This window comes from Caloenas nicobarica, chromosome 1 (assembly GCF_036013445.1).
Source record: "Caloenas nicobarica isolate bCalNic1 chromosome 1, bCalNic1.hap1, whole genome shotgun sequence".
In the NCBI taxonomy this organism is placed as follows: Eukaryota; Metazoa; Chordata; class Aves; order Columbiformes; family Columbidae; genus Caloenas; species Caloenas nicobarica.
This window is the reverse complement of record NC_088245.1, coordinates 108018590-108035778: the sequence shown is the minus strand read 5'-3', so window position 1 is coordinate 108035778 and position 17189 is coordinate 108018590. Positions and strand designations below refer to the sequence as shown.

The 17189-nt window shown below is 37.7% G+C and overlaps 1 protein-coding gene across 1 annotated transcript in view; it reads left to right on the top strand.

Annotated features, from left to right (window-relative positions):
- The first annotated feature begins 1860 nt into the window (after positions 1-1860).
- Positions 1861-17189, top strand: part of ADGRG2 (adhesion G protein-coupled receptor G2) — a 42975-nt gene continuing 27646 nt past the window's right edge. The window contains exons 1-2 of the mRNA XM_065628908.1: positions 1861-1978; positions 6566-7183. Of these exons, the coding sequence (XP_065484980.1) occupies positions 1861-1978; positions 6566-7183 (736 nt within the window). The remainder of the gene's footprint in view (positions 1979-6565; positions 7184-17189) is intronic.

Genomic DNA, 17189 nt, shown 5'->3' with positions numbered 1-17189 from the left:
AAGAGAAGTAAGCTGAAGACAGGTTTGGACATGATTCCTGTGAATCTCTAGAAAGCTAGCCCACCTTTGACATTTCTTGCTTTTTTAACTTGCTTTTATTCAGTACTGGTCTGCTCCTGCATAGGATTCTGTGTACTAGCTATGTCCATTGTTTTAGCATATTCTTTATTTTCTCTCAGCTTTAGTATGCTTGATTTTTGTATTCCTTTCATCAATAGCTTTTTCTTCTGCTCATTAACATTTGCAGCACCCATGCAGATGCCAGTCACGATGGTGCCTCAATTTGACTGTTATTTCCTTAGTGTATTTGAATTTTAAGCATAGTATCCAGAATCTGCAAAGTGGAAGCAGTATGTGTCATCATCCAGATTGGTTTGCTTCAATGCAAGCAGTATGATCTTATTTTTGGACTAGAAATATCACATATTGTGTAACTGACCACATGCCCACTGGCTGGCAACAATGTTGCAGTGCTCTAATTTTTAAAAAGCCTTTGCTTTATGTTACCTATGTTATGTTATTGTATCTGTATAATTTATGTACATGTACATTTAATCAATTTCCAAAATGTCAGTTATCTAGAAACTTCACTCTTTGGCAGTTTATTCCTCTACCACTTCTCTTGGAGAGTTCAGCCCATAGTAATGATTTTATGCTGCTAAATGTTTACATTAATGTGAATGCTTGCAAAAAATACATTTTAGTCCTAACCTTAACAGGAATTTACAGCTCCTGAAAGAATTCACAATTTACCGTTCCTGGAAAGAAGGGAACCTAAGCATGCACGAAAATACAGTGAAGTTTGCGAGCAGTATGAATGCTAACCAGCATACTCACACATACGTCAAACTTGTGATGGCGAAGTTAATCTTCTGGTGTCATGCATAATGCTCTGGTCTACCATAAAGCTGATATATTAAACATAAACAATACGTAAAGTTTACTGCTTTGCATTTGTTTCAAGAATCAATTATAGAATCACTTGTAACTATGTATCCCTAAAAGATTTATTTAGGAAGTACTACATGCAAAAAGCACATTTCACTTGATGTTTTTTGTGACATGCAAAATATTACAATGTACCTTTATTGAAAAGACCTCTTTTAAAAAGTGTATAATTTCATAGAACATTATCTCTTACAGTGGGAGGCATGTTCTTTTGTCCACTGCCATGTCTTGTTGCTCAAATTAGGCAACCATCACTAGGAATAAATGTGGACAAACAAGGTTTTGATCCTACTTTTCATGAACTTGCTGCCCACAGTGAATGATGGCATTTCTTTTTTTTTTTGCAGTAGCTTCTTGCCTTGAGAATGAAATGAGGATTCAGAATCAAACTCTTGCTTCTTCCTTAGGAGTTCACAGTGTTGCTATTAAAATGTCAGATGATGGAACCTGTGGCTAGGGGACTGAAGAGATGCTTTCTATACACTTACTGAGATTAACAAAGCTTTTGGATAAGCTCTCCAAGCTTGCTTTCTAGTTGTTTTGCTTGGGGGCTTTTTTGGTGTGTTTTTTTGTTGGTTGTTGGTTTGCTCGCTTTTTGAAAGCCTTATTTGTGCAAGGACTCATGGCCATACTCTGGTGTATTTGTGAATCATTGGAGAATTAGATTTTGAGCGGTTTTGTTTGTTTGTTTTTTCCTATCCCCCTCACCCTCCCCTCCAGCAAACAGTTCTTTCTTAGTGACTTGGCAAGACTCTACAGAGTGTTTGTTCATTTCTGTACCATATATACCCAATAGTATAACAGGGTTGAAAAGATTTACACTCTTGGGTTGGAAACATAATCTGTCATGATATCTGCACAGCTGCATGTTTTCTAGTCATTGAGGTTTATTTATTTATTTTTTATTCTAGAATGGTTGCCTGGAGAAAACAGCACTGCTGTGTTGGCAGAATACACGATATTTTCTTGAGATTCAGGGTTGTTCTAGCAGTCCTTTTACTTCATTTGTTCCTGGCTACAGCAGGCAAAGGTAAGACAATTTTTTCCTGATTTATCTAGTGTTGGTATTCCAAATAAATAGCATTAGTCTTGATGAATAGGACTTTTGAATATATTCAGAACGGGCAAGTTTCTGCCCTCTTGAAATCAAGAGGAAAACCTGCCATTAACAAGAAATGGAACAGTTGATGCTTAGCAGTTTGGATATACCAACCCTGTGTTTACAGTATTTGTTTTCACAGAAAGTCATCAGTAGTAACTTCTTTTTGGTTATGGATAAGGAGAGGATGTAAACGCGGTTATGTGTTACTTTCTTGCTATTTTTTTAAACTGGAAGTGTTACTATTTTCAGGACATGTCCTTAAATCTTTTACACTGCTCTTACACAAACACCACAAGATCCTTTGAGCCTGAATCTACCTCGTGCATGTATGAACGTAGAACATTTGCATTGCTCTTGGTCGTGGATCCAAATATGGTTAGAAAAAAGGTAGTAAGGTCCAAAACATGTAACAGAAGTTATGTATTTGAATTTGAGAGTCTGTGCTCTTTATATAATGAATGAAAAATAAATTTATAAGGTTCTTGTACAAATTGGATAACTGACATGGTGATGCTTTTGTATGAGGTACAGTAGAATCAGAAATTTGTGATTTATTCATGCCTGTTCTGTAAGCTGGCGGATACAAATCTGTCACTACTCTGGACCTCAACAGATACAGAAAACAGTGCTTGTCTTTCATAAAACTTCCTTATATCCATATTGTGTAATACATTTACCATGTTAGTAATGTGCATGGAATATTAAAAAATTATAAGTGCTTTTTGCCATGTACTTCATGGCTAGTTTTAGAAACTGCTTCTTATGTCATGGCATGTTATTTTACTCTAATAGGTCAAAGTTTATTGCAGTTCAAACGTACCTCGTAACTATGCCTGCTTAATGACATCAAACTAGCAATTAAATTTATCAGATTTACAGACTAGACTGGTTCTGATTCCAATTCTCCAGATGTAATAATTTTCATAAAATGAAGCTTCTATTGAGACAGAATTTGAGATTCAGCTGATAAAATTGTTATTAAGATGGTCAGGTTTTAACCTTATGTACTTTGAATAATAAAAAGGACAGTGCTGCTCTGCAGATGGATAGATGTTCTACAAGAATTTTTCCAGGGAATATTCAACTACATCTAGAGTTCTGATGCAGAAAGCAAAGAGGGATTTTGTCTTTCAACTGCATATCATTTGCAAGTGTCAATAGTCCTTCAAGAAAAGCTAAACTGATGCAAGATTTTATTTATGGTTCCACCCTATTTTTTTGTTTGTTTATTTTTTAGGCTGTTAGCACTGTCAGCAACATCCCTACTCAGTTCTCTCCTTGTCTAAGGTGCCAAAGGACGTTTGTGTTCTCTGGGAAATATGAGCAGAGAACTGCCTGTGTTTTTCCAGTGTCTAGGACACTCTGGATAATGTGGTGTAGTTTTTCCCCAGATATCCAAATACAACTGAGAAGGAAAAGGAGATGAAATCAATTTTGAGGAAATAGTTCTTAGCTTCAGATTCCCAAAACATTCAGCATAAACAAGTGACCCACATGTAGAAAGTTTAGACTTTTAAATTTTTTTTAAAGAACAGTTATGAGCTCTAGGTGGAGTACATAAAGAAACAAGATTCTTATGATGTCATTTTAATGGACCATAACAAGCCAAATGTGTTACAGGTGGCAAACACTGACAGAGAAATTAATAACTCTTGTTTTTACTGGTTAAAAGCCAGATTGTGCAGACATATAAACTTGTGACTATTTTTATTCAAGAATATACTCAACTGTATTAACGCTCAGCTATACTAATACAGTAGCTACTAGTAATATAAGGAAAATAACACTGGTGCTTCTACACTGTGAGGATCTGCTCCTGTATGTCTACTTATGGTTGGCTATCTCTCGTAAATACGTCAATTATTACTATATGAAAATGTTTAAAAAAAGAGAGATGACATTTTTGGTTTATGTTTTCATTACCTTGTCATTCTTAGAAAGTTTATTTAAAATGTTTGTAAGTATGCACATGCATTTTAGGATTTGTTTTAGGGCTTAAGAGAGCACGCTTAGTTTTAGTGAGGGAAACAACCTCAGCTCTTGCATCTATAAGAGAAAAACATATTAAGAAGAAACAATTTGCATTTCTGAAAGAGATGAAGTGCCTGAATACAGCAACTAACATTGAAAAGTCAGCTCACAATCAATATTGCCTGGAATTTACTTGATTCCAAGTTGTGTTTTTTGCTTATTTTTCTTATTCTGGAGATGTTTTGAGCATTCTTTCTGCTATGCTACCTTTTCTGTGCTGTGGTGGCAAAGTAATGTTCATCGCTGGGTTTCTGAATGTGATTTCTACTGTCTGGACCCAAAGGAACTACTTAAAAACCCTGAATGCCATTGTCAGAGCACAGCCAGTTCTAGCTCCTCGGTGCCATGGTCAAGGGTGGGCCACAGCCCACAAGTATCTTTACTAGAGAAAATAAGCAATGATTAACAGAACTTCCAAAATCTTTAAAGTAATGTCATCTCCTACTTACATTGCATCCACCCACATATGAAACAGACTTAGCCAGGATCATGTTGATAATTAATTTCTAACTAATTTAACACTGTACTGCATGTGTTCCACTTGGAACAGTGAAGTGCATTTTCTGACTATGGTTGTGATTTCCTTTGTGCTTTTTCAGCATTGTTTGGGTAGACAAACCATAGAAAATTTTCCAAGCCTTTCTTGTCACAATTCAGATAGTATTGATGTCTATTCTCTTAACTTTGGTACCCCTTTTTGTTTTTTTTTTTTTTTTTTTTTAACTATTTAGATCAATGTGGGCTGGATTTTCCAGTTTCCAGAAGGGTAGACCTTTCTAAGTAAATTCTTTTGTTAGTTTAAATTAATTTGTCAGGCCTTGCATACTGATCAACAGCAGTCTTTTTGAGTGATACAAAGCAGACTAGGAGAATCATCATCAGGATTCATCTCATTTTGCGTAATTTCTCTTGGTTACCTGCCTTAAGACTGTTTTCACCTGCAAGTTTATGTCCACTCTGGCTCTCTTGACAACTTCGTAGCGTCAGCTCTCCTAAAGAATGCAATGGGATTTTGCAGTCCTTTAATTAATTCGCTGTTTGCACATAAACACTGATTTAATGCTTAATATTAAATCAAGCCTCTCTCAGAATTTGTTCAAACGTAGTCCCAGACTTGGTCAACGTTTTATGCCCAAGGGACACAAAAAGTGAGGGAAAACAGGTAAGTGATTATATTTGTTTATGGCAAAAGGATTATATGTGCACACCTGATTCTTTATACTGCTTGGCTAGGATTTCAAAGTTCCATCATGCTGCATCTCAACCTGCTTACCTCCCCTCTAGGGGTGCCAGGTCTCTCCAAAGTCTGAATTCTAGGTCTCATGAAGCAAGCTCTCAGGCATCAAAGTTCATAGAAATAAGTAATTTAATGGAGTAGTGCAGCAGCAGGATTGATGAGAGCTGGATGCTTTTGCAGACATGCCCACTTGAGCAAAGAAGTCCCTGGGCAATTGTACCCATCACGCAATGATTCAGTCCAATAGTAATATTTGAGTCTGGGGTCTTCTTGCTTCTCATTGAATTCTTTCACTGTCTTCTGACAGGCCCTTATCTTGATTAGCTGCAGATATTGTTGATAGCTTGTAGCTGCTTCGTGCTGGCTTTGAAGGCATTATTTTGCTCAAGTGGATCCTGTTTTACTCAATAAGGTACAACACAGGCCTTCCCTGGCACTACTTGTTCTTGTTTCTTTTTCTGACACTCTGTTTTCACCAGTAAATTTGCTGTTAGTACCTGAAATTCTATTTACTGTCACACTTGAACTCCGGGTTACCACCATCTCAATGCCTCAGCAGGTTTGAGATTCACAGATAAGATGTCTCTGCAAGTAAATGCCCCAGTAGAGAATAGAGAACATGGGCTGAATGGGATTAGATTTTAAATAAACCAGTGGCTCCAGAACACATTTCCTGAAAGTTACCTCAACTCATTCTCTTCTAGAATGTGGCTGTTTTCTACCTTTGTTGCCGAAACTCTGCCAGTGTGCAGCAGGGGATTTAAGAAACTCAGGGTTGGAAAAAAGTGGCATGGAGAAGCACTGTCTTTTTCAGAGAAGGAGGATACAAGGCTGGGACTTGAGGAGACAGTAAGGCCTATAGTCCCTTTTTCTAGCTCTGTTTCTGTTTTTTTATCCAGTTTCTATTAAATGCAAAATACCTGTGCAGCCCTGGGAACAGGAACCAGGATCTGTGATTCTCTTTTTGCCTCCCACTTGTCATTTTAGTGCTGCCTTAGAGAACTGCATGGTCATCTTCTGTCTTGTGCATGAGTTTACTTCAAAACTTTCATGAGCAGCTAGAGTTTATTGACTGCCTCCAAATTTGCCCCTTCCCCACTACAGAAAAGCAAAAGAGAAGGATACAATGTTTCTTAATGTGTTACTTTTAAAAATCCTAGGAGCAGTACTATATGGAAGAATAACATTCACGTAGAAGATCTTTTTAAAAACAAAATAATTTTACAAATCACCTTTTCTTTATTTAGATCAGGAGGAATTCCTAGGAAAATATAAAGCCATCTTTAAGACTGCATGCGAAGACCCTTGGATTATGTCACCAAGAATTTCTCTGCGTCCCTTGAAAGAATTCATTGTCTGTGTGCACATCAAGCTATATTCCTCGGAGAGTCCCTGGACAGCATATGTATACAATCAAGAAACACCTCACACCAATCTCTCTGTAAATAGGTATGATCTTGGACTTACAGGAGATCATGGTAAATTGAGGATATGGTTGTTTGGAAATCAAATAAATACAACAGTGAGACTTCATGAAAACACCTGGAACCGAATATGTATCCAGTGGAAAAGTGAAGATGAGGAGATGAAAGTATTCATAAATGAAACAAAAAAAGTAAACAAAAAACTAACTGGAAAAGTTAATTTGCCTGGAAAAGGACAGTTCTTACTTGGCTGTTCAAAGCTGCCAGGTACAGCTACGTCACCTAACCCGGGTATGACTGGGGAGCTGTACATGTTCAGAATGTGGGATAAAGCAAATATAAAGAATTCTTGGGACTGTGAAGATAGTGGTGTTATACGCTGGAGAAAGGAGGATTGGGTCTATAATAAGACAATAGAAGAGGATAACTCTTTGCCATGTGGTAAGTACTATTGCACTCCTGTTTTTAAAATTCTGTTTTTAACAAAAGTTGATATGAATGTCTAACATTTATCTTCCAGATTTTACAAAGTCTTTGTTTAGTAGTCATTTCTAGCTAAATGCTTAATGAGACCATATGAGGATGTGCAGCTTTCGCCAGCTTTTATCCAAATGTAGAAAGCATAGCAGCAGTCCTTTAAAGACTTTCAACTTGCTTCAACTTTTGTGCCTGTCTACTGTCCGTGTAATGGTAACGAGAGCAGGATGCGTCCAACTAAAACTCCTTGGAATATTAAGGCTTTCTATCAATGTCATCTTAAAATAATTAATTTACACACCTTCTGTTCAGGGAATATATGTAGAGTAAAGCATTGCTGGTCCTCTTTCTGCATATTTGTTGGGCCAGAACTTCAATGAGTGCAACTTTTCACTGCTTCACTGGCACATTACACCATCTTTAGCTGGTAAGGTCTACATCTGTAAAGATTACTGGATGCTCTGATTTCTTCTTGTTTCTGTACCAGTAATGTCTTCCATTATTAAAACGGCCAAATGGTTTCCCACACATTTCTCAAAATTAAACTCTGTCCTGAAAAAGAACCATAAAAAGCTTTGAACCAAAACAAAGATTTTTTTTCAGATAAATTGAGTTAAAGCACGAGAATAACCTTCTTTCTAGCTTTTGTTATCATATCTGTTGACAAGAAAGACAAATTTGAATCAAGTTCGGGTGGCATCCAATTTATCAACCGTAGTAAATGGTATTACCCCCTAAGGCCTTCAGAGATTTTTAAGGTGACTAGCTCAATTGGTTCCTAAAATTCTTATATAGCGTAAGTTATTCAGTTAAATAGTGGCACCAATCATCACCTTTATTCTTAAAAACTGTACCTATCTATTTTGTGCAGACTAAAAAATATCTTTTAACTATGTAATGTTATAATAACTGCCTGACTGGGTAGATTAAAAGTGTCTTATTAAGGGCATTAAAGTAAGGTGACCACATTTCTTTTTCTGGGAGAGAAAGAAATCTGTCCAAAAAAACAGGACTCATGGAAAATGCCTCCAACACTGGGTCACGATGAATGAAATTCCTCTGCTGGCCTGATGCTGTGGTTGGGAGCACATCTTCTCTGCTGGGTTGTGTGATTTGGGAGAGGAGCTGAAGACAGGATGTCTTTCTTTTGCTCATGTGTGACTGTGTTTGAAGGAACATTGTCCTAAGGCTGAAAGGAGAAACATTCTGGCTACCAGAAAAAGGTTTGTTACAAAGAAAGTCTGATAGAGATCTGTCTGGATAGTGGGATAAAACCTGGTCAGTGGAGCATCTGATTGTCTTTCACTGAGGCATTGAAAGGACAACCTTCTAGTTTTCAGTTCCAGTACTTTCTGCCTTGAATATAGATAGTCCTTGAGCATCACAGGGCAGCTTGATTAGGCAATACCCAACTCCAGCCCTAACTGATCAATGATTTTAGAATTAGTAATTTTGGGGCTTGTGGAATCCTTTGTCTAACTGCAAGAGCTCTCTAGTGAGTGTGTAAGAATCATGGTTTCCTAAGCTCTGTTACTTAAACAAATTGAACTTCAATTGTGCTGACAGAAGTTTGATTCAGTCCAGACACCATCTCTACTGCTAAATGTAAGTTATCTCCTCTAGATAACTTGGCAGAATAGCAGCTTTTTGAATAAAAGTTCACTGGATTTTTTTAACAGTTTATTTGCCCGTTTTCAGGAATAGATGCATTTTAGCTGTTTGCCCTCCCCCTCCAAGTCAGCCTGTGAGAAGCATATATTTAACAAATATCAGTCTAACAAATAAACAAAACCAAAGCATTGACAATAGGAGCATATAATAATCAGTGTCAGGCAATTTTAATTGATGGTGCTACTTGTCTTAGAATCTGATTTCTTTCTGTACACCTGTGTAAAACACAGTTCCTCTGTACACCTGTGTAAAACTTATCTGACTTTGAAAGCCTCTCTGTTTTTGTTAAAACAGAAGGACTTTGAGTAGTAAGTCTTCAGAAAGGTCTGATTTTACATCCATAAAGAACTTAACAGGCAAATGGCTAAAGCTTGAGAAAGGGCTATGCCTCCTGTCTAGATACAAAAAGTGAAAAGAAAATGGTTCATTACAGTCATAATTGTGCCAGAGGACAAGTTTCAGAATTTTTTTTGGATCTGTTTGGCATTTTGTGCCTACATAAACCAACAATTTTTAAAATGTTCAGTCAAGGGTTCCCATGATTTCTGTGATTTCTCCTTTGCTTAAATACTCAAAATCATTGCGCAGTGTAGGCCATTATCTAATTGGTGTCTCATATGCAGTGATGCACTCCATTATTAAGTCTAGATTTACTTAACATCACATTATTAGTTTATGTTTCCTTACCTCCCTTTCCTGCCTTTCTGTTGACTCTTCAGATTATTTTTATTTTGGTTTTATTATTTATTTTTCTAATAATTTTTCAGGTTACTAAAAATATATTTTGTTTTTCCTTAACCATATGAGGTCTAATAAAGACCAGAATCCTGATTCTGGTAAGATTTACATACATGCTTAGCACTTAAAGGCATGATCAACTTTAACCAAGTAGCTCACTCCCCAGAAGCAGATGGGATTAAATTTGCAGTAGCTATGTATCTTATGCATCTGAAGATTTGCAAGAAAGGACATATCTGACTGCTTCCCAGTATGTGTTGAGGACTGATCACGTTTCTTGGACTAATGGAACTTAGAAATAATAACTTTTTTGATCTGACTTAAAGATGCAACTCTTCCTTCTTGCAGTCACACAGTCTTCTGGTTCTTCTCTGCTTGGTGTAGCCATTGCATGCTGAGCAGGTGTAAATACTGCAGGTAGGGCCAAAGAGGGAACGAGGCCCCATACATTGTGCATCACTAACCTTCCACTTACATTCCTCAGGCTCCTTTGATAATTCCCCATGTGCTGAGAATAAGAAATAGCATAACAGCTGTGATATGGAGAAAGAATGCCACAGATTGAATGTATCTCACTTTAAAGATAATCTCCTGGTATTTAAAAATATAGAAGTGAAGAAAGATGTGCTCACTGTTCCAAATGCCAACTTTGGAAAAATTCTTTATCTTGTTCTTTGATGAATAATTCCTATTTATCTATGTACTTTAATGTGGACAATATGAATGATATCACTATTGTCTCTTCATAAACCAAGAAAAAAGTGCACCAAGTAATATGAAGCCCTGGGTGATTTAACAGAATACAAACCCACAACAAAATAGGTGAGTTGAAAATGCTAAATGCTTGAAAAGAAACTTTAGTCATCTGTGAGTACCAGCTTTTTAGTTGTCATTTTTACATGGGATATTTGCAAGTTGCCTTTAAAAATAATGTGACAACTGGAAGAAATGTACTGTTTAAACATTAATTATTTCAGTTACACATTAAACAGTAACATTCTTAATCCATATATAAGTATCCAAACTCTTACACTGTGCATTTATGCAAGAAGCACAGAGACGGTGGGCTATCTTTTACAAATTTCAATGAATAAATAAAATAGATGATTTATGGCATAACTGTAAATAGTATCACAGGCAGTAGAACACTGTCATCTCATTAGTGCCCTAACTTTTAGCAGGAGTCCAGTGCCTGTTGCTTTCGATTGCATTTTTTTGCATAAATACAATTCAGTGTTTATAATGTGGCATTTTAGATTTTTCTAAACTGTCCAGCCTTCAAGGTTAAGGTGTTGCCCCTGCTCTTCCATGTATCCTTTTCACTCCCGGTATTGCTGAGCCTGCTACTGGTGTTGTTGGAAGAGGTTTCCAAGTTTGTGGGAACAAAGCTGTTTAATGCTGATGGGAGAAGTGGGAAGTGACTGGTGCCTTGTGTGACTATGTTGCCTTTGTATGCTCAAGGAAGAGAAAAACTGCAGTTTGGGCTGTTGTTCTAGTTTGCAGGTGTGGGCAATAGGAGGTAAGATTTAGGCTCATGCAATCCCTTTTAAAGATTTCCTGAGCTGTGTGCACTTCTGATGACAGGATCAGCTTTCCTGGAGTCCCAAGGCTTTACCTCCTCAAGCAGAAGGTGGAAATGTAGTTGCCACTCATCCACTCATCCAGTCTGTATTCCAGTCTGTTTGGTGTCAAACTTTGGGCCATATTGTTATGTTTACTGAGTGGATCATGAAAGGTGGAGATGAAAACATAAATTTGGCCTGATACCATTTTCTTTCTAAACCTGTGAGGACAGAACACTAGAGAAAACACTAGAAGCTCTTAAAGGAAATAAATGTGATGGGGAAGAAATACCTAACTCTGGAGTGCCTATTTGATGACTCACGTACCACTCTATTTTGTACCTATTAACAGAATGTATGTTTGACCTTCCTTTTCTTTGCTCTTGTTGCCTCCCTCTACTGTGATATCAAAGGAAGTAGCTTTTTGGAAATCAGCCTGCCAGAGAAGAAGTTATTTGATTGACCTCAGTATTTAAAGTACAGCTTTATACAAACAGAACTTTATACAAATGAATAAAACTTTATTTATAACCTAATTTCCTAAAAACCTGTGTAACATCAAAGCTGAGTTAAAATGTTGCACCTAAGTTTTCTGTTAAGAATACTAAAATGAACTGGCCGAAGTGACAGAGCCTGATGTGAACAAGCACTTATATTGTTTTCTTATATTTGCTGCTGTCCAAAGCCAGTGATAATTCATCCACACTTCATGGTGTCACCCCTAAGAGTCAGAGCAGATTTGAGGTGTCATGAGGGGCTCCAAAACATGAAATTAAGATTGCACGTAGTTTTATCCTATAAACTTGTACAATGTGTCTCAAAACCTAACTTATGTAGAAAGTCAACATGGGCTAATGTATACAGTGGAAAAATTGGGGAGGTTTTTTACGTGTTACTGTTATTAATGCCGTGTGTGACAAGATGGTTCATTTTGGCAGAATGTTTATCCAGCTGAAAAGTTTATCAAATGTTAAAGGGACCCAATTTCTCAATAGAAAATATGGATTTAATCTGAATATGAGAATTGAAGTAATCTTTTCGATGCCTAGTTCTGTAAAGAGATGGATTTTAGAAAAGCACCATTTTGAAATTTTGCTGTTTGGGCTACTCTGTTTTGTTCGCAAGCAAGACCTGTGAAATGTATTAATGCCAGGCATTTTCACATGATTGTATCCTAGTAACACTAAATACAAATGGATAGTAGTTGCTGCACAGCTGATGTAATATGTACTGATAACTGTTGCTTGTGAGAATGTTTAGAAGAGAATTTGTATAGACTTAAAAATGCAGTATGGAATCAATTTTTTGATGTAAAATGGTTTTAATTATTTTTTTAAGCCAAAAAGTGTATCGTGTATCTATTTGAATAAAATTTCCACTTTGGCATTTCTGATGGGAATTTTTAATGCCAATTAATTCCCCTGCCTCAATCAGTTGAATTTTTGTTGAAAAACCTTTCAGTACTACATTTTCTATCACACCTTATTTAGAAAATCTGATTTTTATAAATTTCCTAGTATTTTTGTGTGTATTTGTAAATCAAAACTGATCTCATCAGCAATACACAGTTGTGGTTATCTAATGCCATTCTGTGGTGTCAACCAAGTACTGAGGCATGGGGAGACCAAATTACATAGCCACCAAGGTGTCCCTTGGGATTCTTCCATCTGGATTCTGCTGTTGATCCATTTGTGGGACCTGACAGGGTTGAGGTTACCTTTAGTTTTATAGAATAGTCTTGGGTGATAATACAAACTGTTCTCATTTTTGGCATGTTTTTCAATAACACCAGTAAAATTTAAGGGACTTCATTTTATAAACCTGTCTTCTAGGACCCAGAGCATCTAAGTCCATAAATGTATGTTTTTATGTGAATAATGTTGTCTGTGCTCCTACAGATTTCCAGGGCTGTTGCTACTGCTTAAGTGTTCAGTACATATTTCATGTATGGACCTGGCTAGAAAGCAACTGCCCCTTGCATTCTCTCACTGTGTTTCCTGAGAGGCAGAGGCCAGCAGGCACAACCCTCTTGCTGTACCATCCACTGCCCCTCCACACCCCACAGACTGGGCAGAGGATGTGTCCATGTGGCAGGAGGTTCTAGTTCACTACAGTTCATACTCTTTCTCTCCTTCTCCTAAGAAAGCACTCTAGTTGCTGTCTCAGACTTGCTCAAAGGATGCTTTCTGCAAAAGTTTAAAGGCGATCATGAAGTGTTAGGTCAAACAGTATTTACTCAGCGACAACACTGTTCCCCAAAGACAGGGGAGCAAGAAGCAGCTGCCAGTAACTTAGTTCTTGCACGATGTCATTATCTGCAGCCAGGTTCTAGCTGCTTCTCACTCCTCCACCCTGGAAAAACTGAACTGCTTCTGGCAGAGTGAGTTGCCTGAAGACAGGTGAATCAGAAAGGGTGTTGCCTTTCCAAAAATCTTAGGAGTGTACTGATCAAAAGTTAGATTTGAGGTAGAGAGAAGAAAAGGATATTTTTCATTATTCCAGCTGGAGACAGAACATCGTACACTGTTGATGCTTTAAGGGCTTTTTCTGTATCTAGTGTCTAAGTTAATGAATAAAGGACATGCAGAGAGTGACAGTGCCTGTGGTGCAGGGACCAGAACCATCCATCCCATCTTGACAACTGCGTTACAAAGCCTCCCTTCTGCCTTTCTTTCCTTTTGGCTGATTTGATTTTTGAATTCTGCTTTGCTTGGTGGAACAGCTTCAGCAGGACATGCAGAGACCATCCCATCCTAAAAAAACCAGTAGACTGGTAGTTAAGATCTGTCATGCTAAGAAATGCTGTAAACACAAGGCTATTTTGTAGACGGCCAGGAACTGATCTCTCTCAGAGCTACTTCAGTTTGTGGACGTAGCCTTAAGTACTGTTGTTAATGGATTTAGTCTCCTACCAGACTGAAGCTGTTAGATTACACTGGTTCCCAGAGTCATACAAAGTCATTATTGGAAAAGAAGGTTGTCACTGCAAGTACTGGTTCTCAGATAAGATTTTTGCAGCTGTGGTTTGGAGCGATGGCAAGAGTTGCTGAACAGGTTTCATACCAGTGGAACAGTTTCCTCTGCTTGCACAGGTGGGATTCTCAAGTCTTGGCTTAGCTAGCTATTTATGTCAGAACAGTACAAAGTGATAAGAAGACAGTAAGGGAGTTGCTGCTTTTGTTTCTAATGATGCATATTAGTAACAGAAACTGGTGCTTATCTCGTTTAATGGAGTTGCCTTTTCCTTTAGAAGAAAACAGTAGTTCTTGTAGGGACCTCTTCTGTCTCCCTTTCAGCAAAAACGAAGAATAATACTGATTAATGCTATTTGCCTGTATTTGCTGTTAGGATCCGGAGGAATGTTTTCTATTAGAGAAAAGTATTACTATAATATATAATGCCTTGTTTTGGACTAGGATATTAGGTATGTTGATTTGGTGATCCTAAACTAACAGTGTTGCAAATAAAAATGCATGGAGCAAATAAAATGAGGTTTCATATACGTAAGGATTTTCTTGCTCATATTGATAGTAAACAACCTAAGAGAAAGAAATTTTCTGTTAGCTTGTAACTAGCACAACTTGAGTTATTTTACTTTCCTTTTTACATGTCAACTTTAGGGATATTTTAGATTGGACTTTAATCCTTCTCCAAATAAACCCTATTCACCTTCTTTTCTAGTTCTTAAACACAACAAAGGAGGAGGGTTGACAAATGTAAGTGAAATTAAATAACGTATGGCAGCCTCTCCTCCTTCCCCCTTTCTGCATGCAAAGGTGATTCTGGTGAAAGACTTGGTTAGTGAACTTCATGCTGCAATTTGATCAGTGACAAGTCTCATTCTCACAGATCTTTTCTGGCAACTGTAGGCATGTGAATATTGTGCTGTAAGAGAAGTCACAGTTAGATTTGTGTCCAGAAAAAACATACGCCTCAGATTATACATGCCATCATCACTTTCTGCATTTGCCAGCTCCATATTCATGGCTTGTGTTTAGCTTATTTTGCTCTCTGTATGGCTGGATTTGTTACTAAAAGCATTTGGCCTTTTTAGAGTTCACTATCTTTGTCTAACCTATAGTACTAAACACTTCAGTGGACAATTTTCTTACCTACCTCAGGATACTACTCGTATTCTCAAAAATTCACAAAGCAGGTTGAAGGGATATGGAGGATGGGAAATGCAGTTTGTCAACAGTGACTATGTCTATATTGACTCCTCAGGAGTATATGAGAAAGACCTTAAGGTCAGATTTATTTTTTTAGTGGGCAGAAGAAGCAGTGTGGTGGTCTTTTCTGTGAGATGCTGCATACTTCAAGAGGTGGGTTCCTTTTGAGAATTTAATTTCTTTCAGGGCCCTTTCATTGATGATAAAGGCTTTTACACAAGGGGCTAACCACTTAGTAAGACAGGACCAGTGGCAGGTAAAGTTTTGGAGATGGAATTCACTTCCTGTGGTAGGAAGGCCAGTTTGCCCCCATGTGGAAGGATACTTTCTCCTCTAACCTGAAGTCCACCTTACTTCATGCAGAATTGACTCAATTATTTTTATTTACCACATTCTGCCTTAAAAAAACTATTTACTGTTTAAACAATACAGATCAGTTTTATCTGACTACTACTTCAGTTCTGCATTTATTTAAAGTTGGTGTTGTATGTTAAGGGTCTTCCCTAAACCCACACAAGGTGTTAATAATTTTATAGGTGCCGTAATACCTAATCACTGTACAATGTTAAAGTAACAACACTTCTACATAACAGCTCTAGAACACATACCTTATAATATAATGTATTTTAGCCGGACTTACCATATAGTGAGAAGTCCTAATTTTCCTTAAAATTGACTATAAAAATTATGGTTATAGCCAAATTTTCATGATCTGTAAAGTTCATACAGTGCTAGTTGTTAAAAAGACCTATTGTATTTCCCTGTAGGCAGAATCCTAGTTGTCTCAAATGAGATGTTTGATCTAACTTGGTTTTGTCTTTACTGAAATAGTTTAAATTCAGTAGGCTGATAGGCATGAAGGTATAACTTTTTACTTATACTTTTTACATAATGAATGTGTATCATTTTACTTAGAGTATTGATGTTTTCTCTTTTACATGAGAAAATTTCTACCCAGGATGCAAATCAACTAAAACTAACAGCAGCTGTAATCTTTGTGCATATCTCACAGCTCACTCAGGAATAGGGACTGGATGGTTTCTGTCTTGTTTATGATTTCTGTCACTTCCCCCTCCTTTTCTTGTGGCTGTCCTGCTGCAGAACAGGCTACCTCTTCTGAGTCTTCCTCCTGCATCCCCTCAAAAGAATCTTCTTCTTCCTTCACTAACTGGCTCAACTTCCACTTTCATTGTTTCCTCTTGACTGCAGGAGTGACCGTTATGGTTAGGATTGTCTCTGGTTTAGCCGCAACATCCATCTGCATGTCCTTAGATCCAGAGACCCTCTTGCTCCTTTCAGGGCCCTGGCCACAGGCTTTATAGGCACAGGCCAGGCCTCAACACAGCACTGTGAGTCTCTGTCTTTGGTGTAAAAGCAAGACATCCTTCCTTCAAGCGGTCTGCCATTTCAACAGGATTCCATGCCTGTTCAGGTGCAAACTCCCAGGCTGTCAGAGGTGAAAACTGCTCTAGGCACCTGCCCTAATTTTCCCACACAAATTGCTACCCAGAAATTTGCTGCCTCAGAACACGTTCCTGTGCGTCATCCCCAACTGGTTGGTTGCTGCAGGTTCCACAGAGATATTTGAACTTGGATCACTGGATTCAGAGTCTGAGGATGGTCTTGTAGACTACCGATGCAAGTGGACCAGCATAGATGGAAGAAAGAAGGTGTCCAGTATCTTGAAAGAGTTAGCAGTAGCGGAGAGGTGGTCTGCAGCAACCTAGACAACAACCAGGTCTCAAAAGATCTGGATGATGGACATTGCATATGGGCTATGTTGCAGAGCTTAACACAGTACACACCAGTGTAATGTACCAACACCTTGGT